The sequence below is a fragment of the Colletotrichum graminicola genome, assembly GCF_000149035.1.
Source record: "Colletotrichum graminicola M1.001 genomic scaffold supercont1.28, whole genome shotgun sequence".
Lineage (NCBI taxonomy): Eukaryota > Fungi > Ascomycota > Sordariomycetes > Glomerellales > Glomerellaceae > Colletotrichum > Colletotrichum graminicola.
In genome coordinates, this window is record NW_007361032.1 from 154651 (window position 1) to 175581 (window position 20931).

At 47.3% G+C, this 20931-nt stretch overlaps 6 protein-coding genes across 6 annotated transcripts; 4 read left to right on the forward strand and 2 right to left on the reverse strand.

Annotated features, from left to right (window-relative positions):
• Positions 1-4659: 4659 nt before the first annotated feature.
• Positions 4660-5472, forward strand: GLRG_07023 (short chain dehydrogenase; the record flags this gene model as incomplete). Its single annotated transcript, XM_008097708.1, has 1 exon — positions 4660-5472. The coding sequence occupies one exon, from the start codon at positions 4660-4662 to the stop codon at positions 5470-5472; it is 813 nt and encodes a 270-aa protein (XP_008095899.1).
• Positions 5473-7116: 1644 nt separating this feature from the next.
• Positions 7117-8999, forward strand: GLRG_07024 (alpha-galactosidase; the record flags this gene model as incomplete). The annotated part of the gene is made up of 5 exons (XM_008097709.1): positions 7117-7501; positions 7554-7608; positions 7661-7828; positions 7894-8037; positions 8099-8999. The coding sequence occupies 5 exons, from the start codon at positions 7117-7119 to the stop codon at positions 8997-8999; spliced, it is 1653 nt and encodes a 550-aa protein (XP_008095900.1).
• A 262-nt stretch (positions 9000-9261) lies between these two features.
• On the reverse strand, positions 9262-10529 carry GLRG_07025 (uncharacterized protein; the record flags this gene model as incomplete). Its single annotated transcript, XM_008097710.1, has 4 exons — positions 9262-9744; positions 9804-9990; positions 10052-10261; positions 10315-10529. The coding sequence occupies 4 exons, from the start codon at positions 10527-10529 to the stop codon at positions 9262-9264; spliced, it is 1095 nt and encodes a 364-aa protein (XP_008095901.1).
• Positions 10530-13213: 2684 nt separating this feature from the next.
• On the reverse strand, positions 13214-13940 carry GLRG_07026 (uncharacterized protein; the record flags this gene model as incomplete). Its single annotated transcript, XM_008097711.1, has 2 exons — positions 13214-13662; positions 13757-13940. 2 exons carry the CDS (start codon positions 13938-13940, stop codon positions 13214-13216), a joined length of 633 nt encoding a protein of 210 aa, XP_008095902.1.
• Positions 13941-16166: 2226 nt separating this feature from the next.
• On the forward strand, positions 16167-17323 carry GLRG_07027 (vanillyl-alcohol oxidase; the record flags this gene model as incomplete). The annotated part of the gene is made up of 5 exons (XM_008097712.1): positions 16167-16400; positions 16488-16787; positions 16890-16995; positions 17063-17113; positions 17172-17323. The coding sequence occupies 5 exons, from the start codon at positions 16167-16169 to the stop codon at positions 17321-17323; spliced, it is 843 nt and encodes a 280-aa protein (XP_008095903.1).
• Positions 17324-18890: 1567 nt separating this feature from the next.
• Positions 18891-20297, forward strand: GLRG_07028 (uncharacterized protein; the record flags this gene model as incomplete). Its single annotated transcript, XM_008097713.1, has 1 exon — positions 18891-20297. The coding sequence occupies one exon, from the start codon at positions 18891-18893 to the stop codon at positions 20295-20297; it is 1407 nt and encodes a 468-aa protein (XP_008095904.1).
• Between the last annotated feature and the right edge of the window lie 634 nt (positions 20298-20931).

Sequence of the window (20931 nt, forward strand, 5' to 3'; positions counted from 1 at the left end):
GAATATTAAAGTAAGATAAGGTAATTAGCCTAAAGTAAGGTAGTATATATACTTAATTAGAAGATCTTAATCTTAATTAAGTATAAAGATATAAGTTAGCGTTAATAGGTTTAGAGATAGATATATAGAATTTATTCCTTATACTTATACCTACCTTCTAATTAAACTAAAGCCTCTTTATAATTTACTTTTAATTATAATAATATAAGATAATTAGGAGTAATAGCCTACCTAATTAAGGTATAATTATACTTAATCTTATAGTTTAATACTTATAATTAACGTTAATACTAAACAGATTAAGACAATTTATATACTAATTAGTAAGGAATTTTATATTACTTTTAGTAGTTATAGTGTTCTATATAGTCACTATACTATAAGAGTCCCTTATACCTTATACGCTTTTAATATTATTTAATATTATATATATAGTAAGTAGTGTCTTTAGTAAATTACTACCTTATAGATTATAAGTAGCTCTACCTTTAGTGCCTTATAATAGAGTTCTACTCCTTATAGCTTTTATAATATAAAGGCTACTAGGTGCTATACTCCTTTATAGAGCTAGTATATTACTATACTAATTATAAAGTTAGATATATCTATTTTAACTTATATAGGTAACTTAAGGTTAAAATACTAAAGGATTAAGGCCTAAGTAAATAAGGCGTAAAGCTTATAGAAAGCCTTCTCTACCTCTTATATTATTACTTACTTTTTTACTACCTTAGATATTAGCCTATCTATTAAAAGTATATATACCTTAAAGTAGTTTTTTATAAATTACTAGTAGAATCCTATAAACCTTAGGAAAACCTAAATCTCCCTAACGCTAGTAGGAAGTAGCTACTTTACTATTACCTATACTTACTTATACTTTATAGTAATCCCTTTATTAGACACTATAAAACCTAGGAACCTAATAGACTAAGTATAAAAAACACACTTTTTAGGGTTTATATATAGCCTTATAGCGTCTAACTAGCTTAGCACTTACTTAACTACTTCTATATAACTTTTTTTATTTTTTATAAAGATTAAGATATTATCTAAGTAGATAATATATATAATATCTACTAGCTTAGTAAAGGTATTATTAATATACACCTAAAACGTTATTAGTATATTAACTAGCTTAAATAGTATAATATAATATTTAAAGTGTTTATAATAAGTATAAAAGGCTATTTTTTATTTATTACTTACTTTAATCCTTATCTAGTAATATATATCCTTTAGGTCTAGCTTTATATACTATTTTACTTTTACTAAATAGTTAAGGATCTTACTAATAAGGGGTAGTAGTATATAATTCTTAATAGTTACTTTATTAAGCCTCTTATAGTCTATATAAAGATATAGCTTACTTTTTTTCTTAAGAATAAAAAGGATTAGTACTCCTACTAGGCTTATAAAGTGTTTAATTTAGCCCTTCTTAAGTAACTTATTAATATATATCCTTAATTCCTTTAGTTCTTTCTTAGCTAATAAGTAAATAAGGCTAAATAGCGCTTTTACCTCTAGCTTTAAATTAATTATATATAAGTAGCCTTTATTACTTACTAGCTAGGCTACTAGGCCTATATTAAATATATATACTTATTCCTTATAGGCCTCTAGTAGGGTAGCCTTTATTTCTTTATCCTATTTAGCTTTTACTTTTTCTCCTTAGTTATAATAAGGTATCTTTAGTACTCCTTTATCTCTTTTATATTATAGGTAGTAGATTATTAGTTAATAGGCTAGAATAGCCCTTAACTCCTTATATACCTTTTTAATTTCTTACTTACTTTAGATAAGTTAGAGGTAGTCTTTTCTTAGTAAGTATATCTAACTAATTATTATTTACTTTATATTTAGTTATACTACTTATCTTTAGAGGATTTTTAAGATAGTATTATACCTAGCTATATTACTAACTTAAAAGGTATAGCTTTATATCCTTAAGACCTTTATATTATTTATAACTTTTATTACTACCCTTTTTATCTTATAGTCTAAGGCCTTACCTCTTTATATACCTTAAAGCGCTAGGCCCCCTTAGCTTACCTCTACTAGTACCTTTATATATAATATCCTTTAGTATAGTATATTCTTATTTACACTAAGATTAATTAGTACTTTCTTTTTTTTTATATACTACTTATTTTAGTATAAAAATCTACCTTAAAGTAGTAGTATAGTTTTTTATCTTAAAAAAGCTTAATACTATTAACTTTTATTAGCACTAAGACGTACTATCTCCTTAAGTGTTATAGTTATTTATACTTATAGTACTTTTTTTTATTATACCTAACTAACTAGTACTTAGGCTTCTTATAGTTATAATAAGTAAGTAGTCCTTAGGTCCCTTCTAGCTAAGGTATTATACTTTTTTTTTTTTCTTAACCTTTAGCTTTAATATAAGTATACTTACTAGCGTTATAGCTATTAGTATTAAGTATATACTAGTAGCTTTAGTTAAGGGGGTATTTATAGTTATTAGTTATACTACTACCCCCTAGTAGCCTTTTTTTTCTTAACCTTACTTTAGCTATCCTCTTAATACCTCTCTTATATAGGTCTTAGTAAGTGTTTCTACTTTTTTTACTATATTATCTAACTCTTAGTAAGTAGCTAGTAGCCCTTTAGTAAGTATATAAGTCCTTAGGTCTAAAAGCACCTAGTTTAAAATATAAACTACTTACTACCTTTTTATTTAAGGGTTAAAGCACTCCTCCTTAACTATTTTATACTTATTAATAAATTATTAGTATAACTAGCCTAAGGCTTATTATATAGTATCTAGCTTTATAGTAGTACTAAAAGCCTATATATTATTATTAGTAATATTTACTTTTAGCTAGTCTTTTATAACTTCTTAAGGTACTTTATTAATCTTATTTTTATAATAAAAACCTATATACTTTCTTTATTTATATACTAAGTTATTTTTTAGTATAGTATTAGTATATTTTACTTTATTATTATTAGTTATAAACTTATCTTTTATTATATTAAAATATATTTCTAACTAAAATAAGAATTCCTATAGTTTATTTTAGCTTCCCTCTTTATACCTTAAGGTAGGTAATTTTTTTAAAAGTATATTAGTATAAAGTTACTTAGCCTTTAGTTAGGGATTAATAGTTATTTTTATTTCCTCTTATATATTTTCTATAGATATACTACTTTAAAAGGCCTTAATTTAATTAATTATTTTTTTTTTTTTACTTTTTTTACTTCCTCCTCTAAAAAGGCCCTTAGCTTTTTTTCTAATAGCTTACCTAAGTTAATAGCGTACTACTTATCTACTAGTATAGACTTAGTTATATTAGGTGTTAGTTATCTTATTATAGCGCTCTTTTATTACTAGGCTATAGTTTAGGATTTAGTAAGCACTATTACTACTTTAGTAGTTAATATACCTAAAGATAAAGAGATATTAAAACGTATTAGAGGTAGGGATAGTATTAAGTAAAGGAGTTAGTAATAGGCGTAGTTAGGGTTTAATTATAATAATTATTTTAATATACCTCCTCTAACCTCTATCTTCTATAGAGTTTTCCCTTTTTGTTGTTCCTTTAGTGATTAGTTTATCTGGTCCTGGTCCTACTCCGGTGCCCCCCTGGGGCCCCGCTCCGGACACCCGACACTTTCCCACCACCTTAGTTGCTTATACCTATCTGCACTTCTCTTGCTTGTGCCAGTTGTTCATCGCTTGATTCTTTGTTGTTGTCACGCGTGCCAAGGAAGCCGCTGTGTCTCGTGGATCTCTCCCCCAACTGGTCAAGTATCAGCCCATACGTTCTGGCCCACTAACCCGAGTGCGGCTCTTCGGCCGTATCTGACCGCTTTTACTAAGAGGCTAGATGCGACCCACACGATACACGACAAACCGCAAACCAAAAAAAGCCTATATATAAAGCTCACGACTTACAATTACGCTGTTGGCGGTACAGTTTCTAGTTTCTGTATCAGTAAATGGCGCAGTACGTTGCTGTCGGTACTATGAAATGTTATGGCTTGATGCATCATCATAGTCCTTCTCTATCGCCATGATAGTCATTGCCATACTGTGTGACCCGTTCTCTTTCCGGCATTTGTGCGAGTGAAGGGGCTTCGTAAATGCTTATCCAAGCAATTATTTGCACGAAAGCCGGTTCTCTGAGTCTTCAAGGCATTTAATTCACGGGCTAGGGCTGCAATCACCATGATAACGGTCGTATCAAAACCTTCTTACGAAATCAGTGTAAGCGAAGGACAGAGTGATTGACAATCAGTCTATCTAGCAACCATAGACTAAAGCGATAACAAAAGTTGCCTATTCCCATTTCAGCTTCCCGCTTCCTCAAGCCCAGACAAGGTGCATATAAGCTAAATAATTTATGGCCAGGTGCCGATATTATCTTCAGTTCAGTTGTGACAAAGCAAGAAATGACGTAGTTGATGAACATCTTTGTCGTCATTACAATAAAGTTTGAAGTCAGTGGACGACAGCAAATAGGCATCGAACGGGACTCCACAACTTACTTGTCATCAATCCACACCTTATGGTTCGCGGCTCCGAAATGGCTCCTAGGACGTAGGCTATGTTAGATATAAAAGTCACCTTTTTTGAACCGGTGACTACCAGCTTTCTCTCAGCAATATATCCTTAAGTGTTGAGGATTAATAATGAATAAGAACATTACGAAAATGCCAACTTCTACAGGCGACCTGGGCTTTGAGTGTGCCGTTATCACCGGCGGCGCCGGAGGTATCGGCAAAGTAATGGCACAATACTTCATCTCGAAAGGCAAGAAGGTTCTTATTGCCGGCCGAACAGAGTCGAAGCTCCAAGACACCATGAAGGAAATCGGAGCCGCGGGCTATTACGTCCTCGATACCGGCGAAGTCCAATCGATTCCAGATTTCGTCAAGCGAATTACTGCAGACCATCCTGAACTGGACTGCCTGGTCAACAACGCCGGTGTACAGCGACCCCTGGAGGTCCTTAAGGATGACGACTTCCTTTCAAAGGCAGACCAAGAGATCGACATCAACATTCGGGGCCCGATGCACCTAGCCTTGGAGTTCCTGCCTCATCTACAGGCCAAGAAGTCTGCTCTCATCGTCAATGTTTCGAGCGTTCTCGGGTTTATCCCATTCTCCATCATCAACCCTGTTTACAACGGCACCAAAGCGTGGTTGCACTTCTGGAGCATGAACCTCCGCACACAGCTGAAGAATGGAGGATCAAAAGTTAGAGTGGTGGAGATTGCGCCACCGACAGTCTCCACCGACCTGCACCGAGAAAGATTGGACCCCAATGACAACAAGAAGGAGAATAACCCCAACGCCCTTAGCGTTCATGAGTTCATGGACCAAGTTGCTAGCAAACTGGAGAATGGAGATGAGACCATCGGGCCAGGAATGGCTGGGGAGGTTATTGATCGCTGGTACGGAGCTTTTGGAGAACAGTACGCAAAAGCAGCTGAAGGCAAGTAAATCCTTATCTATTTGTATAGTCTTGATGGATGCTTCAAGACCAGTTCATCACTGTTGTAAAAACCATTCATTATGAAAAAAGTCTTTAGGTTCTAGAGGAGGGATGAACTCGTCAACTACATGCATACATCACAAGGCCAAAACTACGAGCTTTTAGGTGCTTACAGTCCGAGAATGAGTGATAATGTGTTAGATACTCTTTTCTTCTTGGGCCTTACGCAATGGGCCGGTGAAGTCGTTAGATAAGATTGAATGCATGGTATCTGGGTTTAATACGCGCTTGTATAGCTAGTCAATCTTCCAGCATGGAGTCCTGCTTTAGCAGACGCACCGATGGATGGGCAATCAGTGAAGTCGTTATCTCCTTTGAAGAGTTAACGATCCTGGCATTAAGTACGCTGGACTCATAGCTACTGGGATGTAACGCCGATCTACGAGTCTCTAATGATCCCTTTGATGAGATTGAATTCGGGTCGGTTGCGAGTCACCACACGTGGAACCAATTATTTACTCCCTATCATTCAAGGACCGAGCGAACTCAAAGGCCAGATAGAAAATTGAGTTTTGGCTTTGTTTGTAACGTCGAAGACACCTCCGTCATGAGACCCGTAAATGAGTTACAATACACCATATGGAAGAAGATACCGAGATACCAACGTACACGAGACCCTACTTTAAGCCCGAACAAATAGCCATATGTTCAAATGTATGCAAAAGAGGGGACAGTATGTTGAAACGGAGACACAAAGCTTTTATGGTCGAGAAAAAGAAAGAAGAAGAAAACGAGCCCTTGCGAGTGGGCAGGACTTGGCGTCGGCCTAAGGAGAGCAACTCAAGACGGAAAATTGGGGAAGTGAAGTCGTACATGTACAATGATTAACGCACTATCGTATCGAGCTCTGGGTATTGATCGTAGGCACAGGAATTGGGGTCGTGTTTCTGGTCGGTCTCTCGTTACAAGCCTCGTTCAAATTAGCCTATAAGTGCTATCGTCATCCAGTCTGGTCTCTCATCCAATCGCCGTTATGGCTCCAGTAAGACTGTCACCCAACTGCGGGGAAGCAAAGGTGTCTATTCGAACCAGTATGTGAACAAGTTTGGATCGCTCACCACTGCCATGCGGCTTGGTGCGGGGAGAAATACATTATTTCGCGAGTGATGTCGCAATGAATCCTTGCATGGTTCTATACCTATGCGACTCTACGACGCACTGCCTTGGATACGTCCGTCGCATCGCATTTTATAAGCGCCCGTCTGCTAGTGGTTCCGTGTGTCTTGACAGGGTCTTGTCCTAATAAGTTTGATCGACTGGCGTCTTCCACGTGCGTTCCCCCCCTCGGACTACCCATTATTTGATGGGGTAATCCCGTCGGGGAACAGGCGGGGTGCCCAGGAGTGTTGGGACGAAAGTTTAATGGTGCGCGTAGAGTTGTGATGACCTCACTTATGCTTAGTCGAACAGCTCGCTCCCGGAGCAGAAGGGCCCGCGACGATGCAATTGCGGACAGGGGTCAGGTAGTACTCCCGGACTTGGCACCTGAACGGTTTTGAGCTATAAGAAGGCAATAACTTAGTCGAATAGTTGCCGAGAGCTTTGTCGATTACGCCGTTGTGAGCTTTCAATTGAACCACAGCAAACAAGCCATGGCTTTCGTTGCCTTCAGCCTGTTGATGGTCTTTGCTGGCCGAGCTTCAGCCAAGACGTACAAGACTCCGACGCCTCAGATGGGATGGAACAGTTACAACTACTATAACTGCTACATCAACGAGACGATTATCAAAGCGAACGCGCATGCGCTGGTCGACACGGGTCTTGCCGAGGCCGGATACACCACCGTCACGACGGACTGCGGTTGGTTGTCTACGGAGCGGGCGGCTGACGGGCAGCTCGAATGGAACCCGGAGCTGTTCCCGTCCGGAGGCGGCAAGGAGCTAGGAGACTATATCCACAATCTCGGCCTCAAGTTTGGTGTCTACTCCGGCGGTGGCTACTTCCAATGCGGTTCCACGGACCAGCCTGCGTCTCTGCGTGAGTTACCGGGTGAAAGTTGATGGTGTCCGGTCTCCTAATCGATTGATAGACCATGAGCTCACCGATGCCAAATCATTTGCCGCATGGGGTGCGGACTCCCTCAAGTAGGTCCAAGGTTTTGTCACAGGCTATCTGCATGCTGAAAGGTGACCTCAGATACGATAACTGCTACGCCGTGGAGCCCGATGTCATGGTAGACTACCGTCACCCAGAGGCCATTTCCCCGGACCGTTTCGAGATAATGGCCGAAGCGCTGAACACAACCGACCGCGACATCCTCTACCAGGTTTGTCAATGGGGGACTGGCTATGACCTGGGTATTTGGTATATTGTTCTCCAAGCTCGATACCCTCTCGGGACGACGAGCCAAGCATTGACCTGTGAAACAGGGCACCGAAGATTGGAGGCAACAGCTACAGAATCAGCAACGACATCTACAATGGATGGCGGAGCATTTGGCGCATCGCCAACCAAGTTGTTCCCTACTACAAGCACACCGGCCCGGGTGCCTTCCCGGACATGGACATGTTACTGTGAGTAACGCAAGACATGTTTCTCCACTCTTATGGGACCAGACTAACATTGTTGTCGTAGTGTCGGCCTCAACGCCTTGTCGAACGAAGAAGAAAGGTTCCACATGGGCATGTGGGCCATCAACAAGTCTCCCCTCACCCTTGGTTCGCCGGCCATCGCCGGCCTTGTACCGGAATCGTCCCATGAGATCCTCATCAACAAGGAAGTCATCGCCCTCAACCAAGACCCTCTCGCCAAGCAGGCGCAGCTCGTCCGCCGCTATACGGAAGAGGAGTGGGACGTCTGGGCCGGTGAACTCTCCGGGTCTCATGTAGTCGTCGGCCTCGCCAACTGGAAGAACGACTCTCAGCCCGTCAGCGTGGACCTCGCCGCGGTCTTGGGGATCAATTCTGCCGAGGCGCGCGACGTCTGGGCGGCCAGTGACATCGGTTCCGTCTCAGGAACCTACGAGACGACTCTCAACGGTCACGAGCTCAAGTTGCTTGTGCTCTCGGACATCTCGAAGTCGGAGGAGGCCTACTCATCGGCCGGGTATTACAACGCCATAGATGCCACGCTGACCGGTTCGGCTGCCAAAGTTGCCTGCGCAAGCGGAACTTGTCTCCCGAGCATCAGCAAAGTTGGTAACATTGGGCCAAGGGCTGTGGTCAAGTTTGAGGACATCAAGGCCAAGTCGAATGGTAAGAAGCTTCTGGGCGTTGACTTCATCAACTACGACGTAGCGCTTGACACCGCGTGGGGTTTTGGTTCCAACACGCGCAATATGACCATCTCTGTCAATGGCGGCAGTGCCAAGAGATGGGCGTTCCCCATTGCTGGTGGCAACTGGTATGATACCGGACGTTTGCTCGTTGAGGTTGACGGTTTCAAGGCCAACAAATCCAACACTGTGGAGTTTAAGTCCTTTGAATCTGGCTGGGCACCAGACTTGGTTGGCCTCGAAGTGTTTGAGGCAACCTAAATGCGATGAAAATATGTTCTCGACGTGGTTCACCTGTGAGAGATTTAGAGTCTCAGGGTCTCTTCATATGATGCCTGGAATATCTGGCCTTCAACATTTTGGTTCATGTAATTATAAGGTTACAAACGCAATGAACAGATGTCTTGGGTAAAAGCCCGGGGTATCCGCGATGAAAAGAGAAAGGACTCGGTTATTCACACCAAATTTCAAGTCCGCCAATATCCTCCATGGTCATTGCCAGCTTAAGGAGAGGTGTTTTTAGCTACGTTTCCTTCTCATAGATCTCCGGGTGCCTAGCATTACTTGTTGAAGAGTCTATTTCGTCGAGCTTATAGAAGGACCTGCCGCTAGCGACATCATCCTGCCGCCCACTGAAAGCTAGAATGCCCGGCGAGTTGGGTAAATCAATCCGAGTGTTGAGGTCGTTCATTCGATGACTTCTTGTAGAGTCCACATTTCTGTTTTCAGGGACAGAACCGATGCTGGCTTTGCGGAACCTTTTGAGGCCACTTGTTTCGTGGCCTAGTGGGCTGTCGTCTAGCGCCAGGCCCGTTCGTCGGCTGCTTGACTGGCCATGCAGATAGGAGGGCGAGTGGAGCCCTGAACCGCCCTCACGGTCCTTTGAAAGACGAGTGATGAGGGATGCCATTGACATCTCGATGTTAAGCTTGACCATATAAGCGACGGGGTGAAACTGGATGTAGACAACCTGGTTGGGCAGAGACATGAGACCGATAAGCATAGCCTGGAGGAGGTGTCAGTCTTTTGGGCATACTCGTGAAAATCACGAGGCCGTGAACTTACATCCATAGCGATGGAAAGTATCATGAGCTTTGCATTGAAGCCGACGAGAGGCTTGTACTTGAGCAGGCCATGCTGGTCCACTAGGCGGGTCTTGACCACGCTCAAGAAGTACCAATTTAGACCAGCGTCCACGAGCAGAATCAGAATCTTTGAAACACGGTCCCAATAGTGGTTTATAGTCACGAATCTTGGGGCAATATGTCAGCGACAAGGTATGAGGTGACGGCGCAACGAAACCGACCACTTACGTTTGGCTAGCTGGGGGGTTGAGATGGGCAGGGATCCAGATGACAAAAACGGCGATATTGATCAGAGTAATGGCCAAAGCTATTCCCCATTTCATGAAGACAATGGTCTCTTGGCTCTCTCTAATGATAGCGATCCGGTTGATAATGATTTGCATCAGCAACTGGATCTCCCACACCCACAGGAAGAGGATGAAGAACAACACGGGGACCCTAATGTTTCTTTTAGCGCCAGGGTTCTATACGAGCAACATGTCCTAACTTACGTCGGTCCCAAAACGCCATCCAAGAAGAGCCATGCGACGATTGCGATGATGAGATTCGCAAGGATTTCACCCCATATCATGTAGATGTATGCGCTTCCGAGCGGATTGCGGTTCCGTCTTGTCTGCTTTATGGCCTCCCATACTGTCAAAAATCCAAAGCCGATGGTGAATCCCGCGGCAAGCGAGGCAAGCTGATAGTCGGCCCTGGACGCCATGGTAGGACCAGGGTTGGCTCGTTTCGGTAGGCTCGAATTCGATGCCCGAAACTGTTGAAATTCGGTCCTATCCTCGCACTGCCAATGACAAGGATGAAAGACGAACAGAAACGAGACGCCGCCTTGCATTACGCTACAAGAAACATAAGGGGGAAACGGGGATTAAAACACCAACGAGCACCGGAAGTCCATCCACTCTGCCAACGATCCCCGCTACCCACTCTTTCCGGAATCAAAAGAGAGATTAAGAATTTGTTCCTGCGCCGTGGCAACAGTAGCACCCTTTGTTTCGCGGAACCACAAGACATGAGCATCTGGTTAGGTTGTGACGGGAATCTAGCCCCTTCGCCGCCGCGGCGCCTAAAGTAGGCAAAGTAACCACAAAGAAGATGAAAACTGGCAGTGCTACCTTGAGCCAGAAGCCACACTCTACATGTTTAGCGGTAAATCTCTGCGCTGGAGTGCCGTCAGCGCAAGTAGCGCTCAGTCACTGCTATCATGACTATGCCCAGGGTGGTAAGGAGAACCGGACCGGCATCCTCCCGAGTCCCCCCTTGTCATCGCTTGCTGACCTTTGCTGCCGATGAACTCGATTGAGAGGCGAACGCGCTGTCCACCAATTGCTTAGGTCACTGACGACAGCTTCGCAATGGCGTTCTTGTGCAACAATAGACCAATGTTTCGTCACCATTGGACCGAAGAACCATGAGATAGCAGGCACGGCCGCGCCTCCAGACCCCAGGTCTTCCCATTCACATGCGCCCTATCCTTCAACTTCATCGAATGGCGGGTCACATGCTTGCCAAAAAGATTCAAACAAAACGTAGACGTCGATCTTGTGAGGGTCGGTCACGGAACGGAATCCAGGGATTCTCCCTACCACCCCCTCCACATGGGTCGAGAGACACACGAGCTGATTTTGCTCTCTATATCCCTATACGGGCTACCGTCCTTTTCATGGTTGAGCTCGCCCCTCGGGCCGAGATTAGCCCACATGGCCAAGTGCAGAAAGGGGGCGATGGTAACGGGCTTCAGCGGGCGAATAGTGAGCCAGCGAGTGATCGTCTGTGATTGTAATAGCCTACTGGGGATCTTTGAGGAAGAGAATCAGAGAGGGAATAAACGTTCGGGTTGGGGGCAAACAGATCGACATGGCTCCCTGGTCATGACGGATGCATCTAGGGGACCGTGCGCCCCTCTGTTTGTGATAAGGTTAACACGAGATCTGAGTCGAAATATTGAATTCCACAGACGCATTCGTCGAGAAGTGGAACAGGGGAGGGCAGCATGTCTCTATCTCTCGCTGACTATCTCCGTCTTGGATTCAGCCTCGGACAAATGGATGAGGTGACTCGGGACCAGCTGAAATGTGACACAGAGAGTGAACTTTGGCGCGTTGCGCAATGCGATGAGAAGATTTCCCACATTTGGCCAACTGACTAACATTCAGCTATTACACTTTCGGAACAAAATGCCGATTCTCAGGGAAGGGAGAATAAATGCTAAACGACGTGACCCCATATTCAGATGTACACCTGACCATGTTATCAATGCCTTGAATGTTATGGATCAGATTAGGACCGCAAACTATGAGTATCCTCACAAACCGTCTAACGACAGCCCCAGCATCTGTGATGATTGCGCATTGTCCTCTCAGAAGGTATATGCCAACGGAAACCCCGAATTCCTGATTTCAAATGGAATCAAGATGGAAAATTGATAGTGACGCCGTCTCATTGAGGAACTATGCTGAAATCCCGAAGCAGACATCATTAGATCTGCCAAGAACTACGGTGGTCGAGGTGCGAATGAGTGTGTGAAGCCGCCTATCTCCTTTCTCAATATCTTACTTTCTGCACTTACAGTTGATATTCAGGCAACTAAGGGCGGAGGAAATGCAATGGAAGATGTGGGGAGGTCCATTCCTTTTCGCTGTCACCTAAGCTCCTTGCGAGGAGAACAATCACTCATTCATTCTCTTTTCCTGATATCTGCTCCCTCCAAATAGTATGACCACAGCTTGCCTGCGGCAGCCACAAATCATCGTTCGAGTATCGCAGTATTCACGCCAGTCTTGCGTCCTTCCATATCAGCGCTAGGCGTGGCATCCATCACTCCAAAATGACAAGGCTTCGTACTTGTCCCTCCCCGTCTGTGTCCCTCAAAACTCAATCGCTGAGGAACCAATCCTCTCTGCATATTAGGCTCACGCTCCATAAAACCCTGCATTAAGAAGCACGGCCGGTACCTATTTGGATTACTTCGAGATTACACAATAGAAACAAAGAAAGAAACTACCAGAACGAACTATCTACCCTGTTAGAGGCTTGAGCTAGTCCGAATTTACAATGGCGTGGAAGCTATGGCCCGGACACAGCCATCATCTGCTTTGTGTCTGGAATCCTGGGGCACGAGACTTAGCCTTCCACCTAGCTTACTCCGGCTACATGGCTTGCTAGCACGGGTGGTAAACGACAACTGGGATATTTCTCCCGGTATTGACGACAACGTGTTCCGACGCAGAAAATCACTCGGCCTTTACGCGTGCATCCAGCCCCAACGAATCACCGCTGACCGTCAAATGCACTCTAAAAAGGAGGAGACAGACGACCGGTAGCACAAACGCCTTGCTCGGCTAAAACCCGCTAAACCACATCATGCAACCCGGACATGCGCAGATGCCGCTATAATCCTCCACATCCTTTGACAGGAAAATTAAAGTCGACGTGATGACATTCGGTTTTCATCCCGCCCATATACGCCGATTTGTTGGCCTGCCGGCTGGCCTCGAGGCCCTCCCACCCGATGGCCGCGACAAAGGTCCGGCCGGCGTCCCCGCTGCAGCCCGTGCCCGGCGAGCGCTGTAGCGAGTACCCGCTCGCCACGCCGTTGCAACCGGGCATTTGCGCCGCTATCCCGACCATATCCCGCATCTTGTCCTCCGGTTCACGGCATTCCTCAAAACTCAGCATCTCCACGATCCGCGAGTTTATGACGGCCTGCGGTGCGAAGGGTCTGAATTGCAAAAGATAGCTCGAGGGCTCACCACCCAGAACTGGCGCGAATCTGGCCATGGCATCGGCGAATTCTTTCGATTTCTTCCACGTCTCGCAGGCTTCGACGTTGATCCAACCTGGCTCACCCAGAGGTCGCTTTAGTCTTTGTCTGCCTCAAAGGTTCATAGGAGTCATCCGTCTAGGCCACGGACTTGTCAGATGTTCACGTACCGGTTATGAGCTCTAGCTTCTGCTGATCCTCGGTCCACGGGCCCCAACGCGTACGAAGACGCCCGGGCTGATTATCGAGGGCTTGGAGCATGAATTTGAGCTGGTCTTTCCAATTCTCGATGCCACCAAGGACAGGAATTGTTACCCGCTCGGTGACGGCGTTGACGGGCTGAGCTGATTCCATTCCTACTATGAACGTTATTGGTTCGATTCAAACTCGGCTCGAGCTGTCACTAAATATACTCTCTTCTTGCAGCTAAAGTGGTGGTGGTGCTCGTTATGAGAAACTTGTAGGTGGCCAGTGGTCGCTTCTAGGCTGCTTCGGGACTTGAATCTCTTCACTAATATTTCTTCATTACTTCAGTCCCTTTTCTTCGAACCGTTGGGCAGACAATCCCAATCTTAAATAGCGGCTCATAGACTCCATTCTCGCGGCAGACTAGCGCTCGGCCAGATGTCAGGAAACTAGGACGAGGGGTTAACGTTGGGCGGATATGTGGCTTTCTATCCACGACCCGATTGCTCAACATTCTGGTATAGCAGTTCGGCACTGGACGGCAACTCAAAAGCCGCAAGGGGTTTCTTAAATCACCATAACCTTGAATCCGTTGCAAGAACCTCAACCAAAGCTTTGTGATGCATATCCACCGCACCATTCCGGATCTGCTGCGACGGTATGTCATTGGATGCAAGGGCACACAAGTCGAAAACAACCCCTTGACTAGGAAGTTTTCTGGAATGGGCTAACCCCGTGGTTTGTAACCCTATGATCAATCACGGATATCGATGCGGAATTTCTCCAAGCGCTTGTCCGGGAGGAAACGCACCCCCTCCTTTTCACTGAGAGAGGAGGGTTGCCGGCTGTCCATTAGTGCGTGGCTTGGCAATACGTCAAGGATACGTCAAGCACCCTCGTGGATCTTTGGCAATTTAGGGACCAGAAGGTTCAAGTTGGGATGGTGGAGGGAGAACGAGGAAACTTTGGAAGCAAGCGAGGTTCTCGGACACGACCTCGCCCGAGGCAGACAAGACCACTCGTGGAGAACCATGGATTTGGGGATGAACGGCGATGATTTGTTTCAAGGCCAGCTTCTTCCCGCGCCGGCGGTAAGAGATTTTCAAGATTACATCTCCATCTGCATCTGCATCTGCTTGCCGCCAACGGGAACGGCTCTCTGCCCGGTGTGCGTCTGTGTGCCAAGGTTATGTCTCTTGCTCTGTCTACCGCCAACAACGTTTCATGACGAGACATGCCACCACAAGATTCCGTTCCCACACTCTCCGTTTCGTCCGAAGGGACGTTTCCTTTGTGCCGAAACTATTGCCTGTCAATTCGCGTTACGATGCCGCTTTTGGGCTTAGCCCAAACCAAAGAGGTGATCCACGTCCCGCATGTCATTGAGGTTACCGAAAGCTCGGCAACATACACTCCCTCCGCCCTATATGTGTGTGCGTTCACGTGCTCTTTAGTCGAGTCGGGCCGAGTCCGAATGGAGTATTATCCCGTCACAGCACTTACACGATTGGCGGCGCCCACCCGCGCCAAGAACCTCCCTCGCAAGCCATGGAGAGGAGACCTCATCTCTTCATAGATACCGTTGCGTGCTCTCCCTGTCCGGTTGGGACTTAGTTGTAGGCGGGCAGTTGGTCCCATGTCTCGTCAATCGCGACAGCCTCGCCATCGTCGTTGCCGCAGCTGACATTCGGACCCTCCGCATGAACCGTTTATAGTAAACCTGCTTCGGTTTGGGACGATCCGCAATACTGCTTGGGAGTTAATCTCGCTGCTGCAGGTGACCCGGACACTCAGGCCAAGGAGCATTACCACAAAGGCCCAGCACGCGAAGGACAGTCGTGGCCAATGCCACCCGTCCTTGAGAAAGGCACGGAACGCCTGCATGAAGGGCAAAGGGCGAAGTGCACAAAACATTTAGCATCTGGTGACCAGTCACTCGAAATGAACAGGATTGTCATCACGGCCCATCGGGATGAGGTCGATGCAGAAATCAGTGTAATAAGAACATCTTCAAAGAGCCACCGCCTCTAATAATTGATGTCAGAATCCTAAAGCCAGCCATCTCGATACAAAAGCAATATCATTCAGTTCGTGGCACAGCACTCGGCATTATTGGCAATATACTGCATGGCTTAGTATTGCATCGCCCTTTTTGAATCAATAGCCATGGCCCCTACCCTGAACTCGTATCGCTCCCACCCAACTTTACCTCCGAGATGTTCCTGAAGTTCATCGTTCATGCTCAAGAAATCTGCGGCGTCGATAACGTCCGCGTCGTTCCCAAAGACAACCCCCTAGAGGGCGACTCCTAGCTCAACCAGCCCAAGTCGTACGGCCACTTCCTGCTCTACGAGAAGACGATGTTCGTCGCCTCAGCGGTCATTACCCTGCGCCATGTTCCGGGATCTGCACGAGCACATGGAGAAGCAAAACCTGCGTGAGCATCTTTGGCTCTCCGCCTTCGTCGGCCAGGGCTCTGTGTTCGGCAATGCTATCGAGCGCAGCGTGGGCGCTACGCCCTACGGTGACCACTGGGGCATGTATTGCGGCATGGAAGTTGTGCTACAGAACGGCAAGCTTGTTCTTACCAGCATGGGCAGCGTCCCTAACCCAAATGCGGACCCGAACGTGCGTATCAACGAGCGGCCGGGGAGCGAGGCGTGGTAGTTCTTCAACACGGGTTGCGGTCCGTACAACAATGGTCTCTTCTCGCAGAGCAACCTCGACGTCGTGACCAAGATTGGCATATGGCTGATGCACAATCCTGGTGGCTACCAGCCACGAGAAATCATCTTTGAGCACGACTCGGATCTGTCCGCGGTCGTCGATATCATCCGTCCCCTGCGCCTGCAGATAGTACCTTTGCCACAGGTTTCTGAGTGCTGCATACTGCGGGCCAAATCCAAATGGACGGCAAACAAGGGCCAACTACCGGAAGAGGAAGTGAACGCCATTGCCAAGAAGCTAGACATGGGACATTGGCAGCTCGTCAGCGCCGTCTGCAGAGTGTATGAAGTAAGTCGTTCTCTGCGATGGCGCGTCGGCATCTCACTAACGGGGGTCGCTTATAGCTGACTTCCTAACGGCGGCTAACTCCTCTGGGCCACGTTGTCTAAGCTCTCTGGTGAGGATGCAAACAAGCAGCACGACGTGGCCAAGAACCCAATCACCAGTCACGGCTTCGTCTACCTCAGGGCATTCTCCGCCGGCATACAAGAACTCCGTGAGAATTCTGGCACACATACAGATATAGAGAACCTCCTGGCTCGCGCCATGCCATCTGTCCCCAGACCCCGAACATTGCAACATCAAGACTGATAAAAGGGCACGCAGACCAAGTGGTTGGTATTCCCTACCTCTCCGACGGGCCGGAGGACGCAACGAAGAATAGGTAGCTAGCGCACAAGTTGACAAAGGAGACGACGGCGCGCCGCTGGGGCCAGTTTCGCGCACACACGGCGCCCATAGACCCGGTAGCTGACGCCTTCCGCTGGAACAACAACACGCAGAATCTCAACGGCATCCCTGCACCGGGGAAGAACGGTGTGTGACCTGCAAGTTACGGCAAGAATAAGAGGGTGCGGGACGGCAACTGATTAACGACACTGCCTATACCATACCTACCTAGTGTTACACCGTGTACTCTACAGATCGCACCGGCTGGCAGCTGAATGCCTCGACGAGATCCAGACCCTTAACTTGCCTCCATAGTGGTGTGGGTACGGGCCGGATGTGAGATGTGAGATGACGCGGAGGTGATGCTTTAGACATGGTGATTTTTGGAAGGCCAAGACGAGTCTGAAGGAGGGACTATCCGAGCAACGTCGAGAGGACCTAAGAGCCGTACTGGTGGCATGATGGCTACGGTAGTTGAAGAAATATGGCACAGAGAACCGGATATTGCATTCGTGTACTTGATGATTCTGAGCGCCAAGAGGATGCCGTAGTTTGCTAAGCATACATGCACGTCGATCTTTGTGCTGTGTTTCCCTGCTGCAGTACGGATAGTCAATCCCCATTGACTCAGATTCACACCAGACCTTGGTGTAACACTCGATCGGGCCTGGCATGTCCCAATATGGAGAAAGCAAGGAGAAGCTGAGCATGAGAACCCCCCCTTCGCTCCAGGTTCAGGAGCCATTGCCATCACAGAGTAGTAGGTAACGCATATGGCATGTATGCATGCGTTGCTGGGAAAACTTGGAATCACGGATATGACCAGGGTCCGGAGCTTATCATCCGTAGCTACACCCCGGTCTAACGTTACCTATATAATTAGTACTACACTTATAATAATTCCTCGATCGGCAGCAAAACGAATCATTTTAGGCTCGCATTCCGCGTGGGCCAACGGGCAGATGGTTCATCCTGACTGATTGACTTCCGGCTGATCCCACAATGCGTACAGGGGGGGAAGAGCCCCCCATTCATCCAATGTAAGCGTCATCGGCGCCCCCGGTATACGGACCCGAATTTACTCCTTCACTTGATTGGTAAGTCCTCCTCTGAAGATCTACGGAGACAACTCCGTGAGGTGTTCCTGACGTCGGGCTGATGGTAAGAGGCCCTGTCGACCGCAACACTACAATACCACCGAGCCCACATCTGTTTTCCTTCTTTTGCGCCCAGTGAGCTAAGAAATCCCATCTCGCCTCCCCACAACATACGGCTCGGTATGGCGTACCTACGATGAGTTCCAAGCGCGAGCTCGGCGCCGTCGGTCGGCACATCGCATGGAGCTCGCTACCACCCTGGTAAACAATATTAACGGCCGATGACGGCAACATTACACCCAACGACTTGGTAGTCCACGTGTAAACGTGTCCAGCATTCCCAAATCGGCATGCTTGCCCCGCGATGACTGTTGAGAAAATTTCCGAGTCCATGAACTCATCCATCATGACAGGTGAGCTGCAGTGGTGCAGTCATCGATCCCACCTGGTCGGTTATACTGGTGTCATCATAGAGATCCTGTAGGGAGGGGGGGGGCTTGTTTGAATGACCAGATCATCTATATAAGCTGCTCTTCGTTCCTGCGTCGAAGGAGGGAGAAAAGAACATTCTGTAGAGTATCTCGAGCATCCCATTCGACCAGAGACTTGAAACATAGTCCGAGCAATGGCGCCCAGAAGCATCCTTCAGTCCGCTGGGCTTCTCGCCCTGGCCTCCGGCGCATTTGCCGTACCATTTGTCTCCAAGGCTCAGACTACCGTCTACTCGGAGCCGACGGTTACCGCTTCGCAGGTCCCTCACACCAATGTGACCTCCCACGGTCCCTACACCGGCCCCCCGCCGTCTACAACGGGCGCCATCTCTACCAAAATACTGGCCTCCGAGGTGCCCATCTTGCCTCCTCCGGATGATGCATACGATTACCCGGCCGATGGCAAGCTCCACGGCGACCAGCCCGCCCCTTACACCCCGTCTGGCGGTATCGGCACCAACGGCTCCGCCCCCGTCTACCGCGTTCAGAGCGATTTCGACTATCAGTCTCTCGCTCTGGGTCTTTACCAGGAGTATATAGAGCTTGACCTCTTCCACTGGGGTCTGGCTACCTACTCCGATGCAGACTTCGAGGAGCTCGGCCTGAACGCCGAGGACCGCTTCCTGCTCCAGCATATGGCCGACCAGGAAATTGGCCACGCCACTGTCATCACCAACATGCTTGGCCCTCAGGCTCCGCAGCAGTGCACTTACAACTACCCCGTCTCCAACCTTCGCGAGTACATCGATTTCAATCAGAAGCTTACTCGCTGGGGTGAGGCTGGTGTCTACGGCTTCCTTCCTCACTTGAACTCTGGCCCTGCCGCCCAGCTTCTTCTGCAGAGCATCACGATCGAGGCTCGTCAGCAGATGATCTTCCGCCAGTTTGAGGGTCTCTTCCCCATGCCCGAGTGGCACACCGTCGGCATTCCCCAGTCCTGGGCTTGGACACTCCTCGCGCCCTACATCTCTAGCTGCCCGTGGAACCAGACCCGTCTCATTTGGCAAAACTTCCCTGCTCTGCACATCCTGAACCAGCCTAACCCGTACCGCATCAATGGTGCTGATGTCTGGAACGAGACCACCGGAGGCTGGGCCAACACTGCCGCGACAACGAACATCTCCGAAGCCGAGTCTTGCGTCAACGCCGCCGACTCGTCCCAGGATTGCAAAGCGGCCATCTCCCACAACCGCACCATTCCCTTGTCCTACCCTGGACGTCAGGTCTTCTTCCAGTGGGATGCTCCTGGCCAGGCCGTTGGCCCCAACAACAGTTATATCACCGCGACTAACGTCGTCGAGCCCAAGTTCGCCGCCTGGGTTTCACAGCTGAACGTCACCTACTCGCCGTTGATGAACGTCAGTCTGGACTCTCGCACCGCGTACGCTATCCAGCCCAACGTTTCCACTTGGGAGCATGATCCTGCTATCAACTCGACCATGTTTGTAGCCCTCACCGACTCCGACCTTTACGTCACGCCTCACAACCTGACGATGATTAACCCTCACGTCGCCGCTCTGGCCATGTACCAGGCTGGTTAAGTGTGATTATATATACCCATTTGCATTGTTGTTAATGCACCGTATACCGATTGCGGTTAGAAAAGCAGTGAAGTATGATCCTTTGAGGGATTCATTCATAGGAGGATGTGGCATATTTAATCTCTGTATCGTACTATAGTTCTCTGGCGACGACTTTTAATAAAGATGAAATGGCTAAGGTTTCACTATATCCGATCTTACAGTAACTAGATCGTTTACACGTTAATCATTCACTTGACATAGATTGGTAAGTCTCAACTAGATTTGCTAGACTGATGCTGGCCACTACCCGTGCTCTCGTAACAGCTCCGCAGTTTCTTGTGCTTATATTATGCAAGGGGTTTGAGGGTGTGCGACCAAACAACCCGCAGGCTTGTTTCTTAAAATAGTATGAATACCCGCAGACCGTTGTGAAACTCGGCACTCCCTGTTGCATCCTCCCAGGCTTCATTTCAAGGTTGTGTCCAACTCTTTGTATTCATGATGGTCTTATTCAGTTTTCATAGATGCAAACATTGCTGCCTAAATCACCCCAAGACAGTTAGGGCCTTTGGACATGATTGTGGAGGAGACCATGGGTGTGGCACATACCATGTCATGTGCCCCTCCTGCGTGCAGCACGTCGCTTGATAAG